Here is a 12241-nt window from a genome sequence, read left to right as displayed (position 1 = left end):
CAAACAGGTTGATATTAAGAAGAAGGATGTGCTGGAAATTGTGAAAAGCATCAGGATAGATAAGTCCCCTGGGCCAGACGGGATATATCCAAGGTTCCTACGGGAAGCACCGTTGGCGATGATCTTTGCGTCCTCACTCTCCACTGGAGTAATACCGGACGATTGGAGGGAGGCGAATGTTGTTCCCCTGTTCAAGAATGGGAATAGGGAAATCTCTGGGAATTACAGACCAGTCGGTCTTACGTCTGTGGTGAGCAAAATACTGGAAAGGATTCTGAGAAATAGGGTTTATGATTATTTAGAAAAACATAGTTTGATTAAAGATAGTCAGCCTGGCTTTGTGAGGGGCAGGTCATGTCTCACAAGCCTCGTTGAATTCTTTGAGGATGTGACGAGTCACATTGATGAAGGTCGGGCAGTGGATGTGGTGTATATTGATTTCAGTAAGGCATTTGATAAGGTTCCCCATGCTAGGCTCATTCAGAAAGTCAGGGGGCATGGGATACAGGGAAAGTATTCCGCCTGGAGGTCGGTGACCAGTGGTGTCCCGCCGGGATCTGTTCTGGGACCTCTGCTCTTTGTGATTTTTATAAATGACTTGGATGAGGAAGTGAAAGGGTGGGTTAGTAAGTTTGCCGATGACACAAAGGTTGGTGGAGTTGTAGATTGTGTCGAGTGCTGTTGCAGGTTACAACAGGACATTGACAGGATGCAGAGCTGGGCTGAGAAGTGGCAGATGGAGTTCAACCTAGATAAATGCAAAGTGATTCATTTTGGAAGGTCGAATTTGAATGCTGAATACAGGGTTGAAGGCAGGATTCTTGGAAGTGTGGAGGAATAAAGGGATCTTGGGTTCCACGCACATAGATATCTCAAAGTTGCCACCCAGGTTGATAGGGTTGTTAAGAAGGCGTATGGTGTGTTGGCTTTCAATAACAGGGTGATTGAGTTTAAGAGCCGCGAGGTTTTGCTGCAGCTTTATAAAACCCTGGTTAGACCACACTTGGTATATTGTGTCCAGATCTGGTCGCCTTATTATAGGAAGGATGTGGATGCTTTGGGGAAGGTACAGAGGAGATTTACCAGGATGCTGCCTTTCTGGAGGGCATGTCTTATGAATAAAGGTTGAGGGAGCTAGGGCTTTTCTAACTGGAGCAAAGAAGGAAGAATGGTGACTCGATAGAGGTGTACAAGGTGATGAGAGGCATGGATAGAGTGGTTGCCAGAGACTTTTCCCCAAGGTGGAAATGGCTGTCACGAGGTGACATAATTTTAAGGTGATTAGAGGAAGGTATAGGGGAGATGTCAGAAGTTGTTTTTTTACACAGAGTGGTGGGTGCGTGGAATGCACTGCCAGCAGAGATGGTGGAATCAGAGTCATTAGGGACATTTAAGCGACCCTTGGTCAGGCACATGGACAGCTGTAAATTGAAGGGGTGTAGGTTAGGCTTTTCTTAGATTAGGATAAGTGGTCGGCACAACATCGTGGGCCGAAGGGCCTGTACTGTTCTGTGATCTATAACAAGTGCCAAGCAATGACCATCTCCTTCAAGAGAGGATCGAACCATCGCCCCAGTGGCATTACAATTGCTGAATCCCCCACAATCAACATCCTGGGCGTTACCATTGATCAGAAACTGAACTGGACTAGCCATATTAATACTGTGGTTATCACGGCAGGTCAAAGGCTAAGAATCCTACACCACGCAACTCGCTTCTTGACCCCCCCAAAGCCTGTCCACCATCTACAAGGCACAAGTCAGGAGTGGAATGGAATATTCTCCACCTACCTGGATGAGCAGCTCCAACAACACTCAAGAAGCTCGACACCATCCAGGACAACGGAGCTCACTTGATTGCTCCCCCTTCCACCAACATTCAATGCCTCCTCCACCTATGAACAGTTTCATCAAGATGCACTGCAAGAGCTTGCCAAGGTCCATTAGCCAACACCTTCCAAACCCAGGACCATGACCATCTGGAAGGACAAGAGCAGCAGATACCTGGGAACCCCACCACCTGGAGGTTCCCCTCCATATCACTCACTACCCCGATTTGGAAATATATCGCCGCTCCTTCACTGTCGCTGGGTCAAAATCCTGGAACTCCCTCCCTAACAGCACAGTGGGTGTATCCACACCTCAGGGACTGCAGCAGTGCAAGAAAGCAACTCCCCTCCACCTTCTGAAGGGCAACTAGGAATGGGCAATAAATGCTGGCCCAACCAGCTACGCCCGCATCCTGTGAATGAATTTTTAAAAATGCTGCATTCCCCCATTTGGATTATATGCTAAAGAACTGTTTTGTGACATAAACCAAAACCTTTGACTCGGAGACGAGAATGATCCATTAACACCTCTGCTCACAACAAAGAATAAATCAGGATATTGATCATTTTTATTCTTTCAGTTGATTCAAGTGGAAATGGAATCAGGAGACAATGTAGCTTTAAATGAGGAGGAAACATAAGCAGTTTATGAGAGTTTTCATCACTGTTGAAGCTTAGATCTTCTTTGTATTGTGAAAGGACTAATCAAAGGCCCTGTGCTGCATCTTTTCCTTCTATTAATATTCAGCAGAGCACCCTATTACTGCAGGAACTGGTGGCCTGGTTATGTGCGCAGCTACCTTTTTTGCATAAACAGTGGTAATAAATATGCAGTTTTCTGGACCTTTTCGCGTTGTTGTTCATTAGCGTCAGCATTTTGTAAACTTTCTACATGTTTGCTCTCTGGATGACAACGATTACTTCTTTCACCAAATTTTACAGTGTTCTCAATCTTTTGGCCAAATGTCACTTCCCGCTCTCGTCTATCCCCCACAGTAATTAGGGATGTCTCCAACATTGAACTTATGTAACTGCTGTTATTTCAGTGAGCGCATCATAGACATAGACATAGAATTTACAGTGCAGAAAGGGGCCATTCGGCCCATCAAGTCTGCACCGGCCCATGGAAAGATCATCCAACCTAAGCCCACACCTTCACCCTATCCCCACAACCCAATCTAACCTTTTTGGACACAAAGGGCCAATCCACCTAACCTGCACATCTTTGGACTGTGGGAGGAAACTGAAGCACCCGGAAGAAACCCACGCAGACATAGGGAGAACGTGCAGACTCCGCACAGACAGTGACCCAAGCCGGGAACCGAACCTGGAACCCTGGAGCTGTGAAGCAACTGTGCTAACCACCGTGCTACTGTGCCGCTCAAGGAGGGGAAACTACCAAAACATATAATAGTATGTTTTTGGGAACATACAGGTATCTTCCAGTCTATCTTCTCCTGTATTCCAAGATGAGAAAGATTACAATTTTTGGATACAAATAATATATTTAAAAAATATTTTTATTCAAAGCTTTTGACATACACACGCAAATAATATTTCTAATGAAATTTCCCTGTGTTAAACTTTGCAATAGGGATGCAAAATGCGAGCTATTTTTGGGGCGGGGGTGGGAGTAGATTTCTGCTTTTATTTGTATGGATGGGTGGTGATGCCTTCGAGGGAAAGGTGTACAGTCTGCCTTCCATTCACTAATTTTAAAGATCTGAATCATGCTGTGTCTCATCTGTTTTCCTGCCCCAACTCCCTTCCTACTTTATTATCAATCTGAGCTCATTGTCCTACTATAATTCAGCTGTAGCATTAGAATGCTGTAGCTGTGCCTAAACACATGAATTCCTTTGCATTACAAGCATTACGTTTTTTTGAAACATGTCATTGACTACTGTCTCATTGAGTGAATGAAGTTTACTGTGATGACGAGTACGATGCAATTTAACCTGCCAAGTCCTGACACCTAAGAAGTTGAAGGCACTGAAAACCGAGCGGTGTGTCTTTTCTGGTGCTGGACTTCATTGTGGCAACAATGAATGATTGTGACTGACAGCGTTGGCATTTTCAGGTTAGCAGCAGCACCTTTCCATCGCCGAAATGTGGAGATGATCTTACACTGAGGAAAGCAAATTGAAAAGATAATGAGCATTGCATTAATGTTGTGTGTGCAACTACTTTGATGTCCTGTACAAGCCACCCGAGTACCCAGATATGTACAAGCAGAATCTGTGTTGCAATATAAACTGAGATTCAGCAACAAGAATCTGTTCCAATGGGTATATTTTCCATTGCGTAATTGAATGATCTTTCTATAAAGCGGTAGGTATGCAGTTCTGAATTCCATAACATGGAAACAGACCATTTGGCCTATCAAGTCTGTGCTGGTAATTTCTGTGAACTTCCATTCACCATATCGATTCATTCAATCTAGCTGATTGCTTAATAATTTAGTAATTAGTACATTATGTTGTGTTATTGCGATTGATTCACAACCAGTAATAGCAACTTGCATTTATTTCGGAGTGTCCACAGGAGTGTTACCAAACAAAATTCGACACCAAGCTTCATGAGGACATATTTGAACATAAGCTTGGATGAAGTCAGTATTAATCATACAATCATACAATCTCTGCAGTGCAGAATGCAGGCCATTCGGCCAATCGAGACTGCACCGACTCTCTGAAAGAGCACTCTTCCGTGGCCCATTCCCTGTGACCCCATAACCCCACCTAACCTGCACATCCCTGGACATGATAGGGTAACTTAGCATGGCCAATCTACCTAACCTGCACATCTTTGGACTGTGGGAGGAAACCGGAGCACCCGGAGGAAACCCACGCAGACACAGGGAGAACGTGCAGACTCCACACAGCCAGTCACTCAAGGTCAGAATTAAACCGGGGTCTCCAGCACTGTGTGAAGCAGCAGTGCTAGCCACTGTGTCAACATGCTTTTTTAAATTAAGGAGTGCCTTAAAGGAGGATAGAAAGACTCTGAGGTTTAGTGAGAAAACGCCGAACTGAAGGCTTAAGCAACTGAAGGCATGAGTATCTTTGCTGCACTGAATAAAATCAGGAATACAGAAGGGGCCAGAATTGGCCCTGTGGGGGAGGGGATTGGAGGAAAAAACGGTGTGAATTGTTGAATTCAATGCTAAATCCAAAAGGCTATAAAGTGCGCCATCGGAAGGTGAAATCTGCAGGTCCCAGTGCATTAATCGCAAAAGGCAAGCACAGCAAGTGATTAGAATGTTATTGCTCATTGTGAGAGTAATTGAAAAGTAGGGATGTTATGCTTCAGTTCTAATGCACACCGAGGAGACCACATTTGGTGCATTATATATGGCATTAGACTCCTTTTTCAAGGTGTGGAGATGTCAGTATTGGACTGGGGTGGGTACAGTAAGAAGTCCTACAACACCAGGTTAAAGTCCAACAGGTTTATTTGGAATCACGAGCTTTCGGAGCACAGCTCCTTCATCAGATGAGTGAAGAGGTAGGTTACACAAACACAGCATATATAGACAAAGCCAAAGATGCAAGATGATAATTTGAATGAAAGTCTTTGCAGGTAATTAAGTCTTTACAGATCCAGACGGTGCGACTGGAGAGAGGGATAATCACAGGTTAAAGAGGTGTGAATTGTCTCAAGCCAGGACAGTTGGTAGGATTTTGCAAGCCCAGGCCAGATGGTGGGGGGTTAAATGTAATCCAAGGTCCTGTTTGAATCCGTACTCATGCGTGCGGAACTTGGCTGTCAGTTTCTGTTTGGTGATTCTGCGTTGTTCTGCATCCTGAAGGCCGCCTTGGAGAACGCTTGCCAGAGGCTGAATGCCCTTGACTGCTGAAGTGTTCCCCGACTGGAAGGGAACATTCCTGCCTGGTGATCATTTTCTTCGCTGAATTAAAGACCATCCCTGGTCACAGCATAGTAGTCCCTGGCAAGATTTAACCAATAGATTTATGGTTGTTGTTTGAAAAACAGAGAAGTCTCAGCAGAGTTTACGATTATGGGGGAAACAGATGCTTTTGGGCTTTCAGTCTTTGAGGGACCAAGTGCTTACTGTTAATGTGCTGAAGTACATAAGAACTAGGAGCAGGAGTAGGCCATCTGGCCCCTCGAGCCTGCTCCGCCATTCAATGAGATCATGGCTGATCTTTTGTGGACTCAGCTCCACTTTCCGGCCCAAACACCATAACCCTTAATCCCTTTATTCTTCAAAAAACGATCTATCTTTATCTTAAAAACATTTAATGAAGGAGCCTCAACTGCTTCACTGGGCAAGGAATTCCATAGATTCACAACCCTTTGGGTGAAGAAGTTCCTCCTAAGCTCAGTCCTAAATCTACTTCCCCTTATTTTGAGGCTATGTCCCCTAGTTCTGCTTTCACCCGCCAGTGGAAACAACCTGCCTGCATCTATCCTATCTATTCCCTTCATAGTTTTATATGTTTCTATAAGATCCCCTCACATCCTTCTAAATTCCAATGTGTACAGCCCCAGTCTACTCAACCTCTCCTCATAATCCAACCCCTTCAGCTCTGGGATTAACCTAGTGAATCTCCTCTGCACACCCTCCAGCGCCAGTACGTCCTTTCTCAAGTAAGGAGACCAAAACTGAACACAATACTCCAGGTGTGGCCTCACTAACATCTTATACAATTGCAGCATAACCTCCCTAGTCTTAAACTCCATCCCTCTAGCAATGACGGACAAAACTCCATTTGCCTTCTTAATCACTTGTTGCACCTGTAAACCAACTTTTTGCGACTCATGCACTAGCACACCCAGGTCTCTCTTCACATGATTGTTCTTTGTACAGGGAACAAAGAAAAGTACAGCACATGGACAAGTCCTTCGATCCTCTAAGCCTGTGTCGACTATGCTGCCCGCTGAACCTAAAACCTACACTTCCGGGGCTCATATCCCCTATTCCCATTCTATTCATGTATTTGTCAAGGTGCCCCTTAAATGTCACTATCAAACCTGCTTCCACCACCCCATCCGGCAGTGATTTCCAGGCACCCACTATCCTCTGTGTAAAAAAAACTTCCCTCGCACATCTCCTCTAAAGTTTGCCCCTCGCAGCTTAAATCTATGTTCTCTCGTAATTAACTCTTCCACCCTGGGAAAAAGCTTCTGACTGTCCACTCTGTCCATGCCCCTTATAATTTTGTAGTGTTTCATAATCTTTCTTCTATTTTAATAAATGTTACTGTTGTTTAATGAAAGCGAGGTTTCCCACTGTTTCTGCAAACATTTCTCACTAATATCCAAAACAAATAAATACACCGCACAAAACCAGTGTTTCTGGTTGGAACACCCTCGCACATAACATCAGCTAGGGTTTCGTAACAGATGCCATGGAACTAGTTGCGATTGTGCCATAAGGGTTTCAGTGGCAGGCCGTGTTTCTCACCACGTAACGTCGGGTACATATTATGCATATTTTTGAATATTATAAAAATTCATTAAAGGGGCTCCTTGCCAGGATTCTCCGCCCACACGCTCAATCAGGCCTGCAGCCTGACATCTTTCACAGCGCGCCATAAGTGTCGCGGGCATGGTGAGCTGCACTTCGCCGGGCACCTGCGCCTTTAGAGGAGTGGTCCTGGCATCAGGAAATCTTTGTCAGGTTCAGCTGCCAACGGCACTCACTCTTTTTGGGGTGGGGTGTGGCGGAGGAGAGATGGTGGTAGAGTAGGGGTGAAGCAGCAGTAATGCAGGGTTGGCTTGGAGATGGCCCGCAGGCAGAGATCCCGAATTCAGGAATGTGGTGTTCAGGCAGCAAATCGGAGACTGCCCGCCAGCATTTCGGTGTATTTCCCATGGATGGATATTTAATGAGCTCTGCAGCACACCATGAGGTGCAAAAACCTGCCATTGCAGCCGATGGGAAACCCGCTCTTTCACGCCCATTTAGTCTGCAAACTGCAAAATTCCGCCCTATATTTTTCATGTCCATTCAGTCACCCGACAAACATACAACAGGGAATAGAACGAGTCCATCAAGAATGCACGCTCAGTCACGTTGCAACTGGACAGTACGATTGGCAACACGCCCACCCACCTGCAGGCAGGTGATCTCCTGGCTGCAACAAAATAAAACAGAAAAAGAAAAAACTTGGCCAATTTGAAGGAAAAATATAATTCTGGGAAATCCCTTCATTTCTACCGTTGGCAAGGTATAACTTTACAGATACTGTTTCGAGAATTAATAATAATTTGTATCGTGCAGCAGTAACGGTGCATTTTCTGCTGTGTTAAATTGTTTTTTATCTTTTCCCCCACAGCGTTTGAGAATCTGTCAGGTTTAAAAGTGCCAAAGCAGACACCACTAAATGGTATGTGGAAAAAGAACCTGGGAACAGACATAATTATCATCAATTCACCATTTTCTTTGTGCCTAAATCCTGTTTGGGGACTTGATATTGTTGCCCCAATCACCAGTTCTGATAATTGAAGGCAGGTTCTGCATTCTGAGTGTAGTTTCCCAGAATACGTCTTTCTTTATAGCGTGGCCAATCCACCTACTCTGCACATCTTTGGGTTGTGGGGGTGAAACCCATTGGGAGAATGTGAAAACTCCATACAGACAGTGACCCGGCTCCTCGGCACTGTGAGGCAGCAGTGCTAACCACTGTGCCACCGTGCCGCGCACCCACCTCGCGAGATCTAATGGGATTTTGCGACGCTGTGATCTGAATCCCGCTCACAATGGACAGGTCCTAAATTTGCAAATTTAAGTTTGCAGTTAGGACTCTGGCTTTTTATTTTTGGTAAATCCCACCAAGTGGATCCTGGAAATCTGAAATAAAACAGAAAATTCCAGAAACACTCAGCCAACATCAATGGCGACACAAATTGAGTTAATGTTTCAGGTTGATGGCCTTCCATCAGAATTGCAGTGCTTCCACCAGTTAAGATTAAAGGCCATTGTCCTGAAGTATTGGGGGATATCTTTAGCCCCAATAAATGGATGAGTTTGGGAGATGAACAAATTAATAACATCTGAAACAGGGACCTAACCTGCCCACTTCATTCAGCTCATAGGGAAAGGAGGGGTGACCAAAACCTTTTAAGGGGACAATGCAACTTTGTTTAATATTTCTGCTTTTAACTCATGCTGGGGGGAGGGGTGGAGGGGGTTCACAGGCTTCAAGAAGCCTGGTAGGTAAACGTAGGGCAAAAGGGACTTGATTCATAAAGGAGGAGCAGTTTTCCAGACACAAACTTTCCACACCCCCAACCATCATCTCTTCCACGCTCTAAGCATCGTTTCTTCCCCCTGCCCCCTTCTGCCCTCCTAACCCTGCTCAGTCCAACACTGATGTGGCTGACTCATAAATGGCCACCACGCCATTCAGTTGGATTTCACCACATGGATTGTAGCGATTCAAGATGATAGTTCACTACCAACGTCTCAAGGGCAATTGGGAATGGGAAATAAATGCTGGCCTTGCCAGTGGCATCCAGATCTTGTGAATGTATTTTTAAAATCCTCCAAATTTTGGAGTAATCACTGGGCCCTATGACAATAACCTCTGCTATTTGACACGGTTGCCATATAGGTTGTTAACTGTAGTACCAGTACAGGTACAAGTAGATCTCAGAGCAGTTTTAGTGTTCATAATTAGCATTTCTCTGTCTTTGCCTAAGCCATTGGCTACTTTACATAACTGCAAATGAACTGCCTGGCCTTTTACGGGTAATGGTTGGCGTTACCTTGTGGAGAATTTATAGTTGACCCTTGCAGAAGCACATACAGCAACCAATCTTGTACTCATGAGGTGATCTGTAATGTCAAGGAAAACGGCATCGGAGGAATTCAGGAAAACCGTCTCTGTTTTAAAATTGACAGGCATTGCGATCTCTTAGCATCTGAACAGAATGTGCATGTAAGATAATCTTTTAACAGCTTTTCGTTTTATATGGATCATATATTGTCATCTTAAATGTTTTTTTAAAGGCACAAGTGTTCCAGAAGGGTTTGAGAAACAATCCAAAGATATTTCCTTAAGGTAAGTGCTATACTTGTTTTGTTTGTGACTTAACTGGTACTAAGACCTGGCTGTTTTGTAGCTTAAGTGACCTGCTATACCTATGCCTGTAGTTTTAGTCTTTTACATCCACAGCACTTGAAAGACCTTTGCTGAAAAGTGATTGTTAGTGACATTAGTGGATGAACAAATGAACAGAATGAAATATTTGGCATTCTTTGACTTGCAACTGAACAAACGTATTAATCTGTATAGTCTAAATGGCTTAATTACTCTGTTGAAATAGCTAACACAATGTTGTACTAATCATTAAACCAGGGCCGGAGACCATTTTTAAAAAAACATTTAATTGAAAGCAGGAGACTCACATGCTTGCTTTCTGGGCGGGCTGTCCAATTTGGACTATTATTCTGTTCTTTCCCCCATGTCTTTTCTTCTAACAAAAAAAGCAAATACTTATTTGTATTTATGGCAAAACGGCGCCAATCAGACGGGCATCGCGCCGCCCCAAAGGTGCGGAATGCTCCGCATCTTTGGGGGCTGAGCCCCAACATTGAGGGGCTAGGCCGACGCCAGAGGGATTTCCGCCCCGCCAGCTGGCGGAAACGGCGTTTGTTGCCCCGCCAGCTGGCGCGGAAATGACATTCCGGGCGGCGCATGCGCGCGGGTGTCAGCGGCCGCTGACAGTTTCCCACGCATGCGCAGTGGAGGGAGTCTCTTCCGCCTCCGCCATGGTGGAGACCGTGGCGGAGGCGGAAGGGAAAGAGTGCCCCCACGGCACAGGCCCGCCCGCAGATCGGTGGGCCCCGATCGCGGGCCAGGCCACCGTGGGAGCACCCCCAGGGCCAGATCGCCCCGCGCCCCCCCCGGAGCCCGCCCACGCCGTCTTATCCCGCTGTTCAAAAGGTGGTTTAATCCACACCGGCGGGACAGGCAATTTATCGGCGGGACTTCGGCCCATCCGGACCGGAGAATCCAGCGGGGGGGGCCCGCCAACTGGCGCGGCCCGATTCCCGCCCCCGCCGAATATCCGGTACCGGAGACTTCGGCAACCGGCGGGGGTGGGATTCACGGCAGCCCCCGGGGATTCTCCAACCCGGCGGGGGGTTGGAGAATGACGCCCCTTATATCTGACGAGGAAATAGTGAGTAGTGGAGTTTCCATATTCGACAGTTGATAAAAGATCAACATTTCTGGATATAAGGTTCTGTGAGCGGGAAGGGCTGGAAAACTCAGCCCATTGTCTTCCACAGCCCATCTCAGTAGGATTGCCATTGTATGGTTCCATTCTTTCAGCAAAGCCAGCATTGGCTTTTCCAAGTATGACATCCGCTCTACTAGTCTACTGAATCTCTTGATTTCATCTCCATCTCTGTGTTTTCAGACTGCCTGCGTGATAGTGCGTAATGGGTGAGCTGAATATCTCATAATTAAACATGGTTTTCCAATCTCCATCTGCAAACTTACCTTTGATTCCGGCCTCTCCTCGTCTACTCAGGCTGAATGAGACTAGGCTTTCTCTGGTGACCAAGACCCAAGCTTCAAACTCCAGATTCTATTCATTCTCAAAATTGTTCACTTCTCCATCAACAAAGCTACTCATTTCTGCACCTACTCTGGGCTGAATTTTCAGGCTTCCCTTTAGTTGGAAACAGATGAGGAGAGGGGTGGGGAATGGTGACTTGTAAATGCCATCATTGACTGGCATGTCAGTTCAGAATGTCATCAATAATGTTAAACAGGGCAGGGCAAGGTAGGCGGGGACCCAACTCTCCTCCCTAGTGAGTCTAATTAAAGTTTTTAAAAAGCTTGTTAAGATCTTATTGGAGCGGTAGGGTGGAATCTTTTAAGGTGGGCCGAGGTTTCAAGAGGTGTCTGTTGCAGATCAATTAAAGGGCGGAGGATAAGGAGTGGAGAATCATTCATGGCTGCCCCTAGATGTCCTTGCTGCATGATGAGGTGGTCTCCTCTTTTGCTTCAAAGCCTCCGACGTTCAGTCCAGGTTGGCATTGCTGAAGCGAAGGGAATACTGTTTAGGCGCCATGTCTTTGTTTCTCCTGTGACATTGCACATCTCTCTGGTGCCGAAGAAGGCTTTGGCACAATCAGCAGTTTTCTCTCTTAAGACAACTAGCAGCCTCAATATTGGCTATCGTGCTGAGTCTAAGTTATTCCCAATCTTTATCTGACCTGCCTCCTGTCTTGCCCCCATTGACTTGGCCAGGAAACGGTCCGGATCCCCATGGAAGTCTTTATTTAATCAGTTTTGCACGGTAGGCTGGCGTCTGACCCAAATCAAATTCCGTTCCTGTTTCCCCCGTGGTGAAATTTTAACCTTATCTCCACGTTGTTAATACCCGAAGCCTTTCATTTATCGTCTCTCGATACAATACTGTTGGCGG

The 12241-nt window shown here is 45.8% G+C and overlaps 1 protein-coding gene across 3 annotated transcripts in view; it reads left to right on the top strand.

The window, feature by feature from the left end:
* Positions 1-12241, top strand: part of cyb5r4 (cytochrome b5 reductase 4) — a 191426-nt gene that overhangs the window by 47638 nt on the left and 131547 nt on the right. For 2 of the 3 annotated variants that reach the window (XM_072499837.1, XM_072499836.1), the window contains exons 5-6: positions 8134-8184; positions 9810-9861. In XM_072499837.1, the coding sequence (XP_072355938.1) occupies positions 8134-8184; positions 9810-9861 (103 nt within the window). The remainder of the gene's footprint in view (positions 1-8133; positions 8185-9809; positions 9862-12241) is intronic. The other variant, XM_072499839.1, reaches the window with a different exon arrangement.

Source organism: Scyliorhinus torazame, chromosome 4, assembly GCF_047496885.1.
Source record: "Scyliorhinus torazame isolate Kashiwa2021f chromosome 4, sScyTor2.1, whole genome shotgun sequence".
NCBI lineage: Eukaryota > Metazoa > Chordata > Chondrichthyes > Carcharhiniformes > Scyliorhinidae > Scyliorhinus > Scyliorhinus torazame.
Note: the sequence above shows the minus strand (reverse complement) of the source record. Positions and strands in the feature narration are given on the sequence as shown.